The 18,800-nt window shown below is 39.6% G+C and overlaps 1 protein-coding gene and 1 pseudogene across 1 annotated transcript; both read left to right on the top strand.

Annotated features, from left to right (window-relative positions):
* Positions 1 to 153: 153 nt before the first annotated feature.
* On the top strand, positions 154 to 11,413 carry LOC115012722 (nuclear body protein SP140-like protein). The gene is made up of 16 exons (XM_029438495.1): positions 154 to 321; positions 3,694 to 3,868; positions 4,881 to 5,087; positions 5,195 to 5,314; positions 5,581 to 5,714; positions 5,867 to 5,908; positions 6,002 to 6,041; positions 6,219 to 6,314; positions 7,172 to 7,300; positions 7,418 to 7,557; positions 7,957 to 8,025; positions 8,274 to 8,407; positions 10,248 to 10,362; positions 10,448 to 10,522; positions 10,744 to 10,887; positions 11,060 to 11,413. The coding sequence occupies exons 1-16, from the start codon at positions 178 to 180 to the stop codon at positions 11,156 to 11,158; spliced, it is 1,863 nt and encodes a 620-aa protein (XP_029294355.1). The 5' UTR covers positions 154 to 177; the 3' UTR covers positions 11,159 to 11,413.
* Positions 11,414 to 11,674: 261 nt separating this feature from the next.
* LOC115012759 (uncharacterized) lies at positions 11,675 to 18,001 on the top strand (annotated as a pseudogene).
* The last annotated feature ends 799 nt before the right edge of the window (positions 18,002 to 18,800 follow it).

Below are 18,800 nucleotides of genomic sequence, written 5' to 3'. Positions count from 1 at the left end.
TAAGTGTCCAAATCCTGTCGAGCAGGACCGTTTCTGCACAGGGAACTATTGCACGGTGAAGCAGCGGAGGGAGCCTCTCTAAAGCACTTTATGCAGTGCCATAGTTTGGATGTAACATTTGGAGCAGTTGTGGTCTTTCGGCCTGGTGTTTTTTTTTTTTGCAGTGGCTGACCACCCATGGATCCGATGGATTGGCTGGAGAATAAGGAACTCCTGCAGTTTTTCCGCCGACATAAAACAGAAATGTCCTGCATGGAGAACCCGTGCACCTTTCTCAACCAGCTCAGGGATCACGACATGGTGCTAGAGGACCAATACAAGGTGAGGACCTGAGGTACTGAAGTGGAAACGTTCCGCATTTGTTAGTACACTCTTCAGGCACACTTCACTCATCATACTCATTCTTTTTTTATTGAAATGCGCGCCGGTGTGCACGTGCGAGAAGGGAGGAACTGCGTGTGTTGCTCGGAAGTGCGCCAGGTTTTGAATCAAATGTTCGTGGTGGCCAAACAATGAAATTACAACTTCCGTGTCAGTCATTCCCATTGATTTCTTTTGGGAAAGAGGCGTCTGTCAGCGCATGCTTAATGGGAAACATGGATGCGGAAGAACGCCGGATGTTCTGCGTAATCGTATACTCCAACGTCGAGCCATTTTGGCTTCATGCGCCACTGAGCAACTTCCCATAAATTATGGGTCAATCAGAATCAGAATCCAGTTTATTGCTAAATATGTTTTTCACATAGGCCCAGGGGTCTGCAACCTGCGGCTCAATAACACCTCTGTAGTGGCTCCCTGTAACTTTCACAAAAAAAACATGGAACTAAATATTTATTTCTATGTATTTTTTGTTGCAAAGTGCACAATCTTTCAAAGGTGATATTGTAACACTGATATTGGGGGGGCATTTGTGAGGCTGTTGTGAATTGTTTAAAATCCAAAGAAATCAACACCACCACCATGTGGATGAAATGAAAAAACACTGAAACGGACATAATGAAATACAAACTGGCCTATTTTTTCATGTTACTTTTTAAGATATTAGGCTGCAGCTATATGTGGGATTTTTTTTTTTTTTCATTTCATTTCTATATTGGATTTTTTTATTGTCTTGTGTATTTTTATATTACATTCATTTCCTTTTTATTTGATTCAACACATATGGGGAGGACTCAAATAGTCCTGCATAGTTCTATGTTTAACTCTTTTCAAAGTAGGTCAAAACATGCCACTGTATTTTTTCCTTCTCTTCAAAAGAGTTTGGTGTTTTCCTTTGTTAAAACAGGTAAAAATAGCAATAAGATCGCAACAGTTTCCTTTATTGTCATTCTGTGATTTCATAAATGCAACAAATATAGTATAACTATATATAAAACTTATAAGCTGTGGTATCAAATACGTTTTGCGGCTCCAGATACATTTTATTTGGTGGAAGAGGGGGCAAAATGGCTCTTTTGATAGTAAAGGTTGCCGACCCCTGACATAGGCCTATAAGTAATTTGCTTTTGGCATAACAAAAACATAGTAAAAGAACATTTAAATAAGAAAGTATTGAAACATAAGTATAGAATAGAAGAACATTTTGAGAAAATACACTGTAAAAATATGTACAGTATATCTGAATTAAAAATAGAATAACTTTGCAGTTCTTTAACAATGATAGTTATGGGCACAAATGTGTAAAATTGTGCAAGGAATGTGCAAAGGTTCACAGTATGAAGTGTGAAAAGAATATGCAATGTAGAGAATTAGTCCCAAAGACTGAGGTTAGATGTTGCGATAAATGATCCACACTAAATCTGGAAATACAGAAAAGGCTGAAATTATCACCAAACTTGTGAAAATGAATGTTGATTTTACTGGGTACACCCACCATAGTCTCACACAATCTAGTGGGAAATACTAATAGTATTCTATACCACTAGTATAATATTGATTCCCACTGGATAACACAATTGTAGTGTTTCCACGCGCCCCCTCTGAAATTCAGGGTGTTTTAAAAAATATATATATTTACAACTCACTTTTCACATTGAACAGGTGCTCTTTTATTAAATTATGTTTATCTAATTATGTGCACGTTTCAGTTTGTACTGTCTACTTTGCACATTCACATTCTCTCCTCCGCTCTGTTTTGCGAAGGGCGGGGCTTCGCACCCGACACACACACGTGCGCACACATCTGCAGTCAGAGCGGACCCCCCCATACACACACATCCAGGCTGTGTTTATTTTAAATTATGTATAATTTGCGTTATACATCATGCAGGGAGACCGTCAATGCTTGTAAATGTCTTTGTCACAGCTCCTATAACTCAATACATTTTTGTGTTTGGAATAACAAAACAGTGAGGCTTCCTGTATGGTGAGGGGGGTTAGGGTGAGGCAGGGGCAGTGGATTAGATTTTTTAATCAGTCTGATGCCGTTTCATCACCCCCAGTGATCAGACCAATGGCTGGTGTTGTCTGCAAATTTCAGGATAGTGTTGTACTTGTGTGAGGCGATGCAGTCATAGGTGAATAGTGTGTAGAGCAGGGGTGTCAAACTCATTTTAGTTCAGGGGCCACATGCAGCACAATTTGATCTCAAGTGGGCCGGACCAGTAATATCAGAGCATAAAAAAATCTAAATAACGACAACTCCAAATTTTCCCCCTCGTTTTAGTGCAAAGAAGTACATTCTGAAAATGTTCAAATTTGATCGTTTTACAAAACATTATGAACAACCTGAAATTTCTTAAGAAAAAAAGGTGCAATTTCAATAATATTATGCCTCAGTTTATCATTTACACATGTGCATTACAACTTACAGATCACAGTGTACAAAGGCACAAAACATTTTGTCAGCAGGTATCTGGAACAGTATTTTACTTTATGATCAAAACAACTAATTTTTACACTTCATCAAAGTCATCCCGTGGGCCGGATTGGACCCTCTGGCGGGCCGGTTTTGGCCCCCGGGCCGCATGTTTGACACCCCTGGTGTAGAGCATGGGGATGAGGTTGCATCCTTTAGGGGTGCTAGTGTTCATCATTGAGGTTAGATTTGCTTTTAATAGGTTTTTCTGCTGAAACTGTACTTTGTTTACTGCTCGTCTTGATCGCTGTTGAGTGAGTTTCAATTGCTAGCCATCAGTCAGGACCATCTCGGTGACTGATTGAAGTAGAAAAAGAAAATTGGAATCTTATTTCTTTATGTTGCACTTAAATTGGTTTGGCTTATTTGAAGCTAATGCACTTGTTCAGAGTTGTATCCTCATGATTGTTTTCACTTATTATAAGTCACTTTTGACAAAGCTAGCTGTAGCAGCATGGTGGTTAGACGTAAGCATAAAATGCCTCACATTTTACTGAAGACACTGTAATTCAATACAAGTTACATAATTCTAACCTCAACAGTATCAGAACCAAATACATTTAGTTGGTTCCTGACAATCAGTGTTTTGGCTGTACAATCTGTGTCCCTCTTCACACAGCTTTGGAATTTCACATACAAGATCAGGAAGGAAGTGGTCTTATATGATTACATGAATCCTAGTGTGAAAGTGTAGACGTTAGGCTACTGTAGAATTATTAAACCCTAATTTGTTCCATACTGTGTGTGTGTGTGTGTGTGTGTGTGTGTGTGTGTGTGTGTGTGTGTGTGTGTGTGTGTGTGTGTGTGTGTGTGTGTGTGTGTGTGTGTGTTTGTAGAGGGTGAGTCGCATGAAGAGTAAAGAAAACATGAAGAAAGGTCTTTATGAAATTCTGGACTGGTTGGAGAGGAAGCGATCACAGGACATCAAAGCGTTCTGGAGCTGCGTCTTCAAGGAGACCATTTTGAACCAGTACCCCACCCTGCGTCTGCTGCGCAACAGCCTCATGGACGGTCAGACGGTCTTTCTTTTATGGTCATCGGGGTGTTAATCATTGGGATTCTGCTTTCTATGTTTATGTTCTCTTTGCTGGTGATTAATGTACAATAATACCATTTTTATAGAAAAAAAGAATATGCAAAACTCTGTATTCTGAACTGAAACATGCATACATACAGTCTTTAGTCGTTATAAAACTCTGCTTACAAGGTGTTCTCACACATTCTCTGAATCACTGATTTTATTTAACAGTGTAGCTGTGCAGAATCCTAATGTCCACTCCCACATTAGCCATAAATGCATGATGACACTCTCCCAACCAATCAGTATGGATTACAACAGATTCCAAACCAGGTGTACTTGTACCCCTGGGGGTATGTGGAAAGATTGTAAAGTAGTAAAAACAATATATATACCCACATATTGAGTCACCCTGTAATACCTAAAAATACAGTAATTTATGTGTTGGGATTGAGAGGGTTAGCAAACTAGCAGAGATGTCTAAACAGTTAGCTCAAAGTAAATGATTGAAATAAATAGCAAAATATTATGAATACACACTTCAAATTGTTATTTAAAAGTAATTGGAGAACAGTTAAAATAGTCAAATTTATCAATTCTGCATAAGCCATAGTTAAAATAGTTAGCTAAGATCCCAAGATGGTGCACGCTCTGCTGCGACAGCACATACTGTACTATGTGTGACTTCCTGTGTACATGTACAGTGCCGTGAAAATGAATTTCCTCCTGGGGACAATAAATCTAATCTAAAATTAATAAAAGATTGTTAAAATAGTTTGTTAAGATTAATAAATAAATCATGGTTAAACTTGGAAGCATTGAAGGCAAACTTGACTTAATTGACCTAAACATTGACGACATTGGCTGAGGGGGCACGATGACGATAATGGTTGGGAGGCACTGGATTAGAAAATAATACTTTTTCTCTCGTCATTCCCTCACTGTCATTTTCCGATATAGGCACTTGATATTTACTATATCCATGGACATTCATTTAAATTGCAGGGTCGTTCCAGTTTGAAGTGCAACTGCCCGAGAGGGTGCAAACAGAAGAGGAAGAGAAAGGGAAGGCGCTTTCAGAAGATGAGGAGGAAGAAGAGAAGAAGGCTAACTCTGTGAAAAAGAAGAGAAAACTGTGCGATGAAGAGGCGGAGCAGGCCGGTCCATCAGCTCAGTTGACTCCGAAGAAAAAGGCCAAAAAAATATTGTTCTGTAAGACACCTCCCACTTATGTTTTACTTTTGTACACATTACTGTATTTTTCTTGAAAGTTTCCACTGCGTACTCTGGAAATGATGTTTCTTCTCTTCATTGTCCAGCCTCTCCCCTCAAGAAGGGAGAAAAGAGTGACATTTGGACCTGGCCCATCTATAAGCTCCAGCTGCCTGTGACCTGTGGACTCCTAGCGGGGACACTGAGCAGACTCAGACTGTCAAAAGGTAAATAAAACAACAATGACTGAAATATCGGATTATGAAAAATAAATATTATCATCGTCTACTCCAAAAACAAAACACTGAAGACATTTTTTTTAATTAGGACCAGGATCTTAACAGAGTCTATTGAATTATATTTCTGATACAAAAACATAAAATAATTAATCTTGTCACATCTGATTTTGACAGGAGAAAGATAGTGACATATATTTGTCATTGCAGCAGTAATAATTAACATTAACACATCCCCAATTCTCTGAATGTTTCAGGGGAGAAGTGCATTTTTGTCGGTAGACAGTGGTTTTCTCCCAGTGAATTTGAGAGCTTTGCGGGGAAGAAGAGCTCCAAGAACTGGAAGCTGAGCATTCGATGTATGAACACACCGCTGGCAAAACTTATACAGGTTTGTTGAAAAGTGAATTTGGAATAAACATGGAACAAGACTGTGTGCTTAATTTTCTTTAACATTGGCCATGTTATTATGCCTCGTTAGATCACTTCACACAGCTTGTTGTGAAAATCATGTTATTTTCTGTTTTTGGAATTTCACTGCAGGAAGGTCACCTGAAAGCAGCAACATACAGAGGGTGTACACAGGTAAGAACAAAAACTGGTGAAAATACATAAATTCTGACTTTTTGTTTTTAGTGATCTGATCTGAACTTATCCTTTTAATTTTCTTCCTGCTAGACCAAGAAATCCCTGTTCCCATCTGATCACGTAACCACAGGTTTGTTGTATTAAGCTAATACAAGATTTATCCATCTTATCTCATTTGTTTTCATCCAAGTTGGCATCTATGAAATGTTGAGTTTCAAAATGAGAAAGAAATTTACTTAACTGTAGGAGAAATGATTGATGTAGACAATGTAAAAATTAACGACTCACTAACTCCTTTTTCTTTAAGTGTCTGAGGGAGAAGAAGATGAAGACTCTGACTCTGACTCTGACTCTGACCTGGAAGTTTCGTCAAGCAGCAAAGAAAGTTCCACAGCTGTTACAGGTGCTGTTCGCTACAAAGTGATATTAAGGGTTAATACACATTTAATAATAGAAATGACTTTAGATGTGTATCCTATCCATAGACTGTAATATATGTAATGGACGTAGTCACCGTGAAGTCACCAATTTGTTTGTTTTGTAGTCTAGTGTTTTGTATTTTGACCGCCATCTTGGTTTTTTGTAACCAGAAGTGACCATATTTGGAGGAGAGGCTGGTGCTAGGGAGGAGCGAGGCCCGGCGTGGCCTGTTAGCATAACAAATGCTAAATTGCCTCTTTGTGCTAGCTAGCTAGCTTGGTTAACAAGGTGCATCTGTAAATCAAGTTAACTGTTATACCAATTGGGATGCTAATTTTGGCTAGAAAAACAACGGCTTGTTTGTTAGAGTGCGACTCCTTAGAGTGCCTTTTAGTACAACGGGCTAAGCTAACAAGCCAGGTATGATGAGTGCAGACACGGACAACCCTAGCTGCTAATTAATGCTAACATATAAAAACAATTATAATAGAATTTCAGTCACCGAAATAATTGGAGCTCAGACGTTTTGGACTGTTATTACAATTATCCGCACAGCAAGCCATATGTTTTCTCGAAATTTGTATGAAAAAAATCACCTTAAAACACCAACACAAAAAACACGGCTGAGAGGTCAAGTTCAGTGACTCAAATTAGATAAGGGGACGCCTAGCAGACAGCTGACAGCCCCTAGCTGTCATTGAAAACGGCTACAACCTTAATTATACATAACTTTAAGCGTTATATAAAAATTCACCCCATACAGTTGTCATGAAAATTCGCTAAAGAGGCCAAAACTGTTTTTTGTACTTATGTTAAGCTTTCCACATGTTTTAATTACAGATGAAGGAGGAGATACGGAGGAACCGACTGAGCAGCAGCCAGAAGCCAGCAATGATGGTGACAAGAAGGTGTTCAAAGTCACATGTGGCGCTGTAGCTGGGACCTTACACAGAAAACGATTTGCATCAGGTAACGATATCTTACCGAACAATAGCTTAATATGTGTATTGAACAATGTAATGAAATGTGTATTAAGCAGCTGAACCCGGTAAAATCTTTCTCCTTCAAACTCGCTTTCACCACCAGGGAATTTAGGAAAGAGTATTCGTACTGAGACGAGCTGGATGAGCCCAGTGGAGTTCATGAAGAAGGGATCATGTCAGACATATTCCTCCTGGAGAAAAGACATCAAGTGTGAAGGGGAACCAATCAGTGACCTAATAGAGGTAACCATGATCAGGGTGGTGTGTTGTCATTATAGTGCACTGATGGCATCTTTGTGTATTTTGTGTGATGCAATCTGAGAGAGACAAAGTTGTAATCTTTAAGATTTCAGTCCTGGTTGATATTTTGATACACGGTATTTGTAGTGCAGCCAAATAAACTTGTGTTGTATTAATGAAGAAGTCAGACAATAATCATTTCAACCTTTTTCACAATTCTTCGTTGTTTGAAAACATTTAATGTGAAAGTGTAGCATTATGAAATGTTAGGTTTTCATTAGCAGCAACGTATTACAGCTCTGATACATTAGAGGGAAAACCACAAAAGATTTTCTCCTCCCAGCCTAAAAGATCTTTACTGTGACAAAAAAGAGGAAGACACTGTTGATTTGTCTATTTCAGGCAAACATCTTGAGGATCCACCCACTGCTGTGTAATTGCAGACTGTGCAAACCAGATTGTGAGGACCTGGTAAGTTTGTTGTCAGTTTCATACGAGCAGCGTTTCCTCATTCTACACTCATCTTTGTTCTGCATAAATAATGTGATTGCCATTTTGGCTAGCTGATGTTAAATAGTACAAGGCTGATGTCTCCCAAAGAGAGCTACAGTAAAAGTCTGAACCTACCGTTTTTCATGAACAAGAAACCTTATTCTCTCAGTAGCAACTTGTAATTTTACTGTGTGTAATTGGAGTTTCTGTCCCATCTGTCTTGGCAGGAGAATCAGAAAAACGATGATGAGTGTTTCCTCTGTAAAACGGAAAAAGAAGAAGAGTTGGTGGTGTGTGATGGCTGCCCTCGCTCCTTCCACAAGAAATGTCACCTGCCTCATGTAGATGACAAACTTTTAGGGTGAGCTTTGTTCAAAATAGGAGACAATCAAGACATTAAAGGTTCAATGTGTAAGATATGCCAGAATTTAAACATTATCAACAGAATGTGAATAGTGTTGACGTTATGTCAAAGACGACTGTGTTGTGTTGAAGAGATATCTACTGAAATTAGCATGCTAACTGAGTAGTGCGGCCCATCATGTCTTGTAATACCACTTGTTCCTCTAGAGGTGATAGTGAGTCACTGTCTGCCCTCAGTACAGATGTTTGTTTTGATTAAATCCAAAATGGCAGAAATGAGAAAACAACTCTCATCCTCGCCTCATCATCTGGTTCGCCGGGAGACGGACAGATCTTCCGTTAGCAGCCGCGTGAAGATTATAAGATCGCAGTGATATTTAGATCAGCTCTCAGAGTTTCAGCAGTCTGGTCTAATGAACTGACTGACTGACACTGACACAGGAGTGAAGAAATACACAGTAAAGATATCAGCACTAGAAGAGAGGGATATATAGCTGTGGAATACAATACACAATATAAAGTATGCATTAGAATACAATAAATATGACAAACAACTACAACTAAAATATAAACAGGATAACATGCTATATTTGGCTTTTTAATAATTACAATGTGTCAATGTGGACCCAGTAGTAGAGGTGAAATGCGGCCCCTCATTTGGAGCAGGTGGCTCGGACATACACATTGAACCTTTTACCATGGTCTGGGTAAATACTCTATTCTGTTTGGCTGCATGGAGCCCATTCATTTCTAAAATAGGACTCCTACTAAGTAGTCCCAGTGAAACTGTCTATGCACCGCTCTAAATGAATGCTCTGGCTGTATCTAAAATGAGTAACTATAGCAACAGGGGCGCAGTCAAAGCCTCTGTTTACAATGTATTGCAACACCTTATCTTAAAACTACAATCTGATCACAGCAATGAGTTACTGAAACCTATTTGGAGAATATGACAGCTTTGATGACTGGGATGCAGCTGAAGAAAGAGAAACATGAAAATTAAAATAACGGCACAATGAGTTGACACCGGTCAAATAAAATCAAATAGAAGATCAGACTTACTGATACTTTGTATCACATAAGCAATCGTTTCACATTCACTTTTCAACTCGCTACTTGAGTCTGCGGCCGACAGTATCTTGACATTGATTTGGGGACACTGTCAATGCTGGATAACTAGGTAGTCTTGTTGTTAAGCACACTGTCAAATGATATTAACTGTTTGTCAACCGCACACAGCGTTGTTGACTTTGACTCTTGCGTTAGCTTTCTGGCTCATAGCTGAGCCAAATGGTCCCATGAGCTGAACACACTACAAAAATCTCCTGTTGCCAATTCGTATCTAAGGTTGGTCCTATTTACTGGAGTAGTGAACAACTTTTCCATTGCATAGGAACCTTTTGGGATGGTAATGTTCCTGGTATTATAATAATATAATAGCAACTAGCATTTAGCAGCTAAAGAGGCAGATATTTTCCTCAGCAGTTGGAGGAGACTAAAACAGAGTTAAAATTAATTAATGCTAAAGTTGCTCAGTGGCTGGATGGTTAAATAAGCAACCTTGTGCTAACATGTTGTGTTTACAGCTTGTTGGGCTACAAAAAATCAGCGTAGTTTACATTTACTTGCGCATTAAAGGACAAACTATACAAACCAGGTTAATAAATTCCTACCTTGATACTCAAGTCACACTAGTCCTGTATCAGTGGGATTAACTTGGTTAAAGTGAAACAAAAATAAAGAGGGATCCGTATTATATACTGTTCAAGATTGCTAATTGTGTGTTCCTGCATATATACCTATATTTTGTTTGTATGTCATTGTGTGTGTGTGAGCAGGGACAAAAGCCTGTGGATGTGTACCTTCTGTGTGTACAAAACTGCTAAAGATCTCTACGGGGAAGAGCTGGAAAGAAAAGAAGCCATGTCTCGCCAAATATCCCAATGGATGCTGGTGAGCAAGCTGTGTGACTACATCGTAACGCCTTTCTCTCTCTGTCACACCGCCGCTACTCATCCCTCTTTTCTTACACCAACAGCAATGCCATTATCTCCTTCTGTGTCTGTGCAGTGCTGATGAGGAACAAATATTTACTACAAACCCATGCCTCTATGTAAGTCGTTTTCATTGCTATTCCCAAACACACGTTTAGTGTGTTCCTATTTGTGACAAATAATGCCAATTATTTCATTTATAACAAAAAAAGTGCACTTTATAATGTGGTTTACTGGAGGACTCGCACTATCTTCAGGTCTTTGCTTATGCTAGTCTGGATTTAAACAAAAGACAAAGGTGTTGCAGAGTATTTCATGCATTTCCGCTTGCCACCCACAGTTGGAACGCTACTCCACTGTGATCACGACTTCGATGTGGATCGGCAATGTAGCAGATAAACTCCAGAAGCAATGCTACCAGACTGTTGGAGAGTTTGTGTCCGACATCCAGCTCATTTTCACCAACTGTGCTTCATACAACAGAGTAAGAAACTGCGTCATTAATCACCTATAGATGTCTGGCAGGGTTGGGAGTTTTCATCATTTTCACATGTGGTACTAAGGTTTTCATTAACAGTAGAATATCAAAAGTTAAAATCTTTTAGGACATATTATATTATATTCTAATGACATAGTTTGTTGTGTTTTTTTTGCAGGGTAATGCTGAATTCCTTGCCAAGGGCAACAGACTGAAGGAGCTATTTGACAGAGAATTTAAGAGTGTGTTCAACATTACTGAACTGAATGTTAACTGATAAACAGGGTTTAGTTCTCAAACTCAGTAGCTACTTGGAAAAGGGACTTTACTTTAATTAAGGCAGACAGTTTAAATTGCATACTTTTTGCACAATTTCATTTGAAGTGTCAATATGTGGAGGACACATTCCATGAAAATATAAAAAACAATGTATACTTAAAGGGCCTACGAAATGATAAACATGAAATTCTACTGATTATAATAAATGCTATTTGTTCTGACGTCACAAGTAGAAAACAGTCCACCAGTATACACAGACATACACAGACAGCACGGCAGACGTGGCGATGTCGGACTCTGGCTCGGATATTTCCACAGAATCGAGTGACAGTGAGTCGTCACTCGTTGCACCTTCAAGAAGAGGAGTTTATTGAAGAGGATGCCGGTGTCGTGGATTTAGATCATGCGAACAAGTTTAACGTGGTGGAAACAGAGCAGCGCGAGACACAGTATTCAATATCTATCCTCCCTAATTCTGCAGGTAAAGTGTTCCATAGCTTTGGTGCATAATTGCAAAAGGGGAACATTTAATAAACCAGTAGTGGATGATCGTAATGTTCTTGGGGGCACATGGTTTATTAGAGAGTTGGCAGTGTAACTTGGTGCAGTTCCTTTTAGGGCTTTGTATACAAGTGAGTTAGTGAGCTTACCAAACCTCTGTAGTCCACTTTTCATCTCTGTTTTAGGGTAGTGGCTTGAGGCTACTAAGTTAGCCACTACTAGCAAAACACACCCAAATCTCTGGCCTTATGCTGCGTTCCAGTCAAAGTCGTAACTTCCAACCTCCAAGCGTTGAAGGTGCGGGACGCCAAACGTAATCAAAGAACATGGGCTGATGTTTCTTTGGCAAGTATACACACAAATGAACATTTTGCGGTACAGCCTCAACATTTGTTTTGGCACATTTAACGTTAACGTATAACTGTCAGGGATTGTTTACAGTAACCAGCTGCCTAATAATAACATTGGTGACATATTTTGACACCAAATCACATGCAGGTTTACTATATGATAGTATGTGTTACTTTAATCAAATACAGGCAAGTATACTTTACATTGCCTTTCAGTTGATGGTTTATACGATTTGCTTTAATTGTGTGACGACAGACAACTTCTGGATGGATTTGCTCCAAAGTAGGAACTGTGTAAGAGGTCGGAGATTTGTCGAACGCAGCATTACTGTTAGCAGTTGAGTTGTATTGTGGGTAATGTAGTCACCAGGTTTTTTCAAGGAAGAAAAATGTGTGGAATCAAAATTAGGAGTGCAATGCTAAATCAGCGCAGTACTCTTAATCACTTAGGCTACTGAGCTTTTACAAATACTGTAGATTGATTGACGTGTCATTACAGTGCTTGTGAACATGTCATTTTAGGATGATCCTCACAATATGGCAACACATATCTTATCATATATTGTTTTCCGTCTTTTTTTAACTGTTTGATTGTGTTCTTTTAAATGCACTGTAAGGCGCCTCTAAATAAAATGTATTATTATTATTATTTACTAAAGGTGCAGTACAGTGCATATCAAACTACTTGGTAATTTAGTTATGTGACAATCAGAATGAACCAAAGGTTTAATATTTCAATGTTTTTCTTTAATAAAAGAGTTTGTACAATAGATGCATTTTATATGAATATTTTAGAAGTTAAGTAAAACATATATGCATATGTTGTTCCCAACATTTTTTGAATGCCATATGAGGGATACAACATGAATCTATAATGAATGTATGTATTGTAAAAGTCAGTATTTCAGCATCATGGACAAATATCAACAGGAATCCCATGCCACGACAGTTTTTAAAGTGTCTCTTTCTGTCTCTTGACTTGCTTGTGTATGTCTGTTTTTTTTTTTTTAATAAAGTATTTCTTTGTATAAATCTTAAATGACGTGGCATGTTTTGATAAACCTGCCTCTTAAAGGTTACATCTGTATTGCAGATTGTAAATGAAAATATTGACATTGTGACTGAAGGGTCTTTATTAACACAGCAGGAAGATGTAACCTATATTTTAATTATGAGAATATATTTCCTGTTTACAGAAAATGTCATATTTTGTATGTGTAATTAAATGATGGAATTTAAATCCCGATGATAATCTCTTTTTGAAGCTTTATTGTCTTCCTGTACTGTATGTGCGCTCAGCTGACGTCACTGTCACAGTTGCCAGCAGCAAATCTGTGCTGAGAGCTGCGCAGCCGCCCTGCGCATCCGTCGACTGGGGTGGACAGCGCAGCCATTTCTCTGCCCCTCATGAAAAACATACTGCGCGGGTGGTGAATGTCCATCACGCACGTAACTTGCCCGACATGCGGGAGTCATGACGTTAGCAGCACATACCGAGGCTCAACTCATCACCGATTAAGATCCGCGAGCTACAAACTTTCTCCCAATTTAACGCCTGCGCAGACGAAACAGGCTCTCTCCTTTTTTGTTTTTTTGTTTGTCAGCCATGGAGGGACAACTGCAAGGGGGCTGCAGCAACGTCGCGACAATGCATGTGAAAACAGAAGCGGTCGATGAGAATACATCTGCGCTGGTTTTGGGCAGTCGAGGGTCGCCTGCGCCCTGCGGAGATACCGCATGCAGAGCAGGAGTGGATCAGACTGCAGAGGAGCTGGCTGACACGACAACTACTCCTGTACTGCTGTGTGAGTGCAGACAGATCATTTCTAATGTTTCACTTGGCTCGATATTTTTTCTGTATCGTGCAAAAATACAAATGAAAATAATTCAATATGGGGAGAGCCAACAGGTGAATAGTGTTTAAAAAAAGAAATAACTAATAGATATCACCATGAAACTTCCCCAGTTGATTTCTTATCTTAATACATATATTTATTGTATAACACGTTTTCTGGAATTGTATGTTTAAATATGCAAATGAGGACATTTTATTATTACACATCTGCTCATTTGCATATATTTCTTCACAGAAATATGAACATTGGGTTAAGCCAGGTTCAAAATTCTTGTTGTATTTTGTTGACATATTAGAGTTAAAGATTTTTACAGAGGGGATTTTGGATATCTCATCAGAAAATATTGTCAACAGCCATTTAAATAAATACATTTTTGGCATGTTCTTGGGAATAAAGTGTTATAAATCCGGTTATGAATGATATATGAACAAACCCCTCCACCAAAACCTTCAGAATATAGATGGGAATAAAACTAGAAAGTTTGGTGCATGTAAGTAATACAGAAGTGAAGATTGCTGGCTCAGAGTATGAAAAAAACACATTTCGAGAAAACAGCCTTATGTATATGATACGTATTGCCAGATTCCATACACTTTGGACACTACGGGTGAAAAGGGTAAACATCAGCATAAAACTTCCCCAGTTGATTACTTGCATAAAGACTATTACTTTTAGTGATACAAGTTTTCTGAAAATGTATGTTTAAATATGGAAATGAGGCATCTCATCTAACCTTTGGGGAATTTAGTAGAAATATATTTCAAATAGACAAAGTAAAATTTTAAAAATTAAATACTTAAATTTGTATTTTGTATTTTCTTTCCACTAGTCTGAAAGAAGATGTGTTATGGAAGCAAAATAGCACAACATCTCAAAATTCACCAGTGCATGAAAAAACATGTTTATTTTCGATTTAAAATTAGCATTAGCAGATTAGCATGTTACATCTTTATTAAATCTTTAATCACGAGGAAACTTAATGTGCCGTTTATCTGTCCCACCATTAGACCCCGTGAGTACAGACCGCTTCTTCACCACATCAGGGGATGGAAAGACGTACCTGAAGATAGCTCCAGGTGAGATGATGCTACTTTTACTGTGATTGTTGTCAGTGTGTGTCAGAATGGAATAAAACCCACACTCTCTACAGCATGTGCACACCTGCACATGACGAGTCTTCTGTGTGAGAAATGATGAACTCTCACACAACCTTTATTGTGTTAAACTAATTAGTGCTGACAGATTCAAAAAGCTTTTACAGTAAATAACATGTTAACAATTTAACTTAATTAGATCTCAAGCTCATAAAGAATGGTTACGCAAGCTTCCTTAGGTTATGACTTTGTTTTCTAATCTCAAAAATGTCATGTTATTTCAGCTCCAAATATAATTGATATGCAAATGTCTAATTCCTGACTCAAAATGTTGCCACTCCTGATTGGAACACAGGTGTGTGACATCACCTTTTCCAGCTAAGCCCCGCCCACTTCAAGCCAGTGAGAAGAGCACAGAGAGAAAAAACAAATCTGTCATGTGAAACAATCAAAACTGTTCCCCACTGTTTATTCATTATCAGAACATAATATGGTTAATATATAGCTTATAGTAAGCAGCTGGATGAGAAAATACGTTTTCAGGGCTTTTAAATATGTTCCCTCCTCCATAACAATTTTACATATAAAGTGACCCCACAGTTAAAAAAAATAAAATCACCTGTGTCCTCTGCTCTTCCCCAGCTTCAGCCATGCCACCTACTCCCTCAGAGAAGACGCTTCCCTCCGGCTCTGATTTCTCCTCCAAAGCTGTTCTGTGTCTGATAGAGGCGGTCGGGCGCCGCTGGGGCCTCTACGAGACTCGAGAACGCTCACAGCTCTTCCAGAGTGTCCAGGAGGAGATGGCCTCCAAGGGACACGTGCTTCCTGTCGAAAAGATCCGCCGCAAGTGGAACAACCTCATTGTTACATACAAGAGGGTTAAAGACCGCAGCCGGGAGACGGGACACGCTAAAACGTCATGGGAGTTCTTCGATGTAAGTCTTAGGTGTTTCCTTCTAGCACATTTATTCCACACAGAGAAAGTTCCCCTCCAAGGTTGGGTTAAATATGAAAATGTATTCAAAACAAGCGGGAATTTGCTAAATCTTCAAACACGTATGTGCATGCACAGACATTTCAAGCCAAAATACTATTTGATAATCACTGAGAATAATTTTTCCGAAGATCGCGACACCAAACACACACACACACACACACACTGGAAAAGAGACAAACTGAACGTACAACGCACGTATTACCAGCACCTGGGACAGAAAAGATGAGGGCAAATAAAATGTTAAGTTAATTAGTTGGTGCCGCATTAACTATTAATTTAGAAAATTGTGACTTATCCCGAGCATGCATCCACACGCTCATGCATTCACACACACACGACCTCACAAACACTTGACCTCCATGTCAAACGACAGCCTTCTAGCACAACAACCTTTTTTACTTGGGGACATTTTTGTTGACCTACTGACAGAGCAAGCTGCTGCGCTGCTGGTCACAGCTAAATACATCAGACACTTCTTATAGTTTATAAATAATATTGGTGCTAATTTGGACTTGCAGCTTCCTCGGGAAATGGGGTTCTGACCCAGAAACCAAGTTCCAACCCTGTCTACCAAGACTGACTGCTGTGCAAGAATATGTTTCTTTCATGAGTTTTAATAAGAAAAATGATAATTAATCAGAATGAATGTCGCACTGGATATACTGTCAGGTCCCCTTTCCCTTTGTTAAAGTCCCTTGGATGTTCTCGCATGGTCTGCCTGAATACGCGATGTATACAGACTGTGTTTACAGCTCTAGACACGTGCGAATATGTCTATTTCATCTGAAAGACCAACGTTTGGACCAGGCCCTCCAACAACAGCGATTGTGCAATCATACCTTAGCAACCGAAATCAGACACAGCAGGCCTATCAAGCTTAACATTTCTCCACATGTTATCACAAGTTATTCCTAACCAAAAAAACGTGTAACAAAAGTGTTGGTTTTTTTCAAATTGGGTTGTTTATTTCCTTTTTCCATCTCTTTGTGTCGATCTTCTCTCACTGTAGTTGATGGACGCCACACTCTGTGACACCTGTTGGCACTCAGATCGTCAACAACAAAAGAAACAAAGGCGGGAACACTGTTTCCACACTGCCTGGTCCTTTGGCAAAGATAGCTGCGAAACCACAGGCCACCACCATCATCCGCCCTAATGGGGACTTTGCTTCGAGTGGTGGTGTGGACTCATTGAGTCAGGGAGCCATCAGCAATCAAATCATCAGTAGCGGTGCCGCCATTACCTCAATGACTACAGCCACCATTAACCCGACAAATGCTCCAGAGCTCAAGCCCCTGATCGTCCTCAACAGTGACATTGTTACAACCAGTATTCATCCAGCCACCATTGTGCCATCTCCATCTTTTATCTCTTCGCCTTGTTTTACCGAGACAGCTTCTACTTCCCCTTCCCTTGGCTCGACTAGCAACACAGACCTCAATACATCACGTTACATAGGCCGAAAAGCTCCATCGTTCTCATCAGGCGTCATACCCTTTCGCCTTAGCAATGCACCACTTAACAACAACCAGAATCTCCTCGGCCTGTCCTCCTCTTTTCCCCCTACTTCCTCCTCTCTCACTTCTTCCATTCCCCACGCATTATCTGCTATGACCATGTCCGGAACCGAAGGGCAGAACCAGAAGGGAAACGAGGAGGCAAGCAGCGGCCCTTTGTTCCAGGAGATTCTGAAGCGACAGGAGGAGCAGGCCTACCTGGATCGAGTGGCTCGCCGCAGGGTGGAAGCCAGAGAGAAGAGGCGCGAGAGGAGGGAGGTACGGATGGCAGAGTCCCTCGGCAGGATAACCACAGCCCTGGAGCTGCTCTCCTCCAAACAGGACACGGTCATTGCCCTCCTGCAGAGACTGGCTGATCGGAAGTGATGGAGGGCGAAATATCTGGAAAGCAGGGGCTCTGTAACCCTGAGATCACGCTTATTATAAACTTCTTAATACTCCAGACACGTAGTGACCAAGCCCGAGTTCCATAATGCTACTGATTTTACTTCCCTGAGCTTAATGTAAATAAAATTTTATAAAATCACATGAGCTGCTCACTTTTCTATATTAAAGGCTAACTTCGGTATTTTTCAACCTGGACCCTACTTCCATGGTTGTATCAAGACAACTATTTTTTTAATTGGTCATGCATTGAGCGAGAGCGCTGCAGCTGCGAAACTGGCTGCAATGTAATCTCTCTAAAGTCTCTGTACGTTCACTAAAAGAATCAGAGTCATATTTATTGCCATGTAGCTTTTCACCTACAAGGAATGTGCTGTGGTTAGTTGGTGCTAATCGTCAAAAATATAAAAAAATAACAATATATACAAAATACAGACAGTAGGTACAAAATATAGACAGTAGACAATGTACAATATACAATATAAGCATTACATTAATGTGACATGTAGAGGGGGGGGGGAGGGGAGAGACTGTTGATGAGGTCAACTGCAGAGGGGGAGAAACTGATCTCATGGCATGAAGTTTTGCTCCTGATGGACCTCAGCCTCCTGCCGGTTGGGAGCAAAAGAAGTGCATGTTTTTTTCCACTGATGGGCTCAGATTGTTATTATAAGTGTCTGACACCATTATGGAAAGGACCTTACAGAGAAATATAACGTTTTTCTGTAACTTTCACTTTATCCAGTCTGTTTGTTAGAGAAGACTCGTTCTGAAATCTCGCGTCGCATCCACATTGTCGAAACCAACTAAATATTCAGCCATGACATTGAAATTATTTTAGATAACACGAAGCTACGCTTTCGGTACTCCAATACAAAACAATTATTTTAGTGGACGTACATTGACCCGAGAGATTACCTTGCAGCCTGTTAAGCGTCTGC

This window comes from Cottoperca gobio, chromosome 8, assembly GCF_900634415.1.
Source record: "Cottoperca gobio chromosome 8, fCotGob3.1, whole genome shotgun sequence".
Taxonomy (NCBI): Eukaryota; Metazoa; Chordata; class Actinopteri; order Perciformes; family Bovichtidae; genus Cottoperca; species Cottoperca gobio.
Note: the sequence above shows the minus strand (reverse complement) of the source record. Positions and strands in the feature narration are given on the sequence as shown.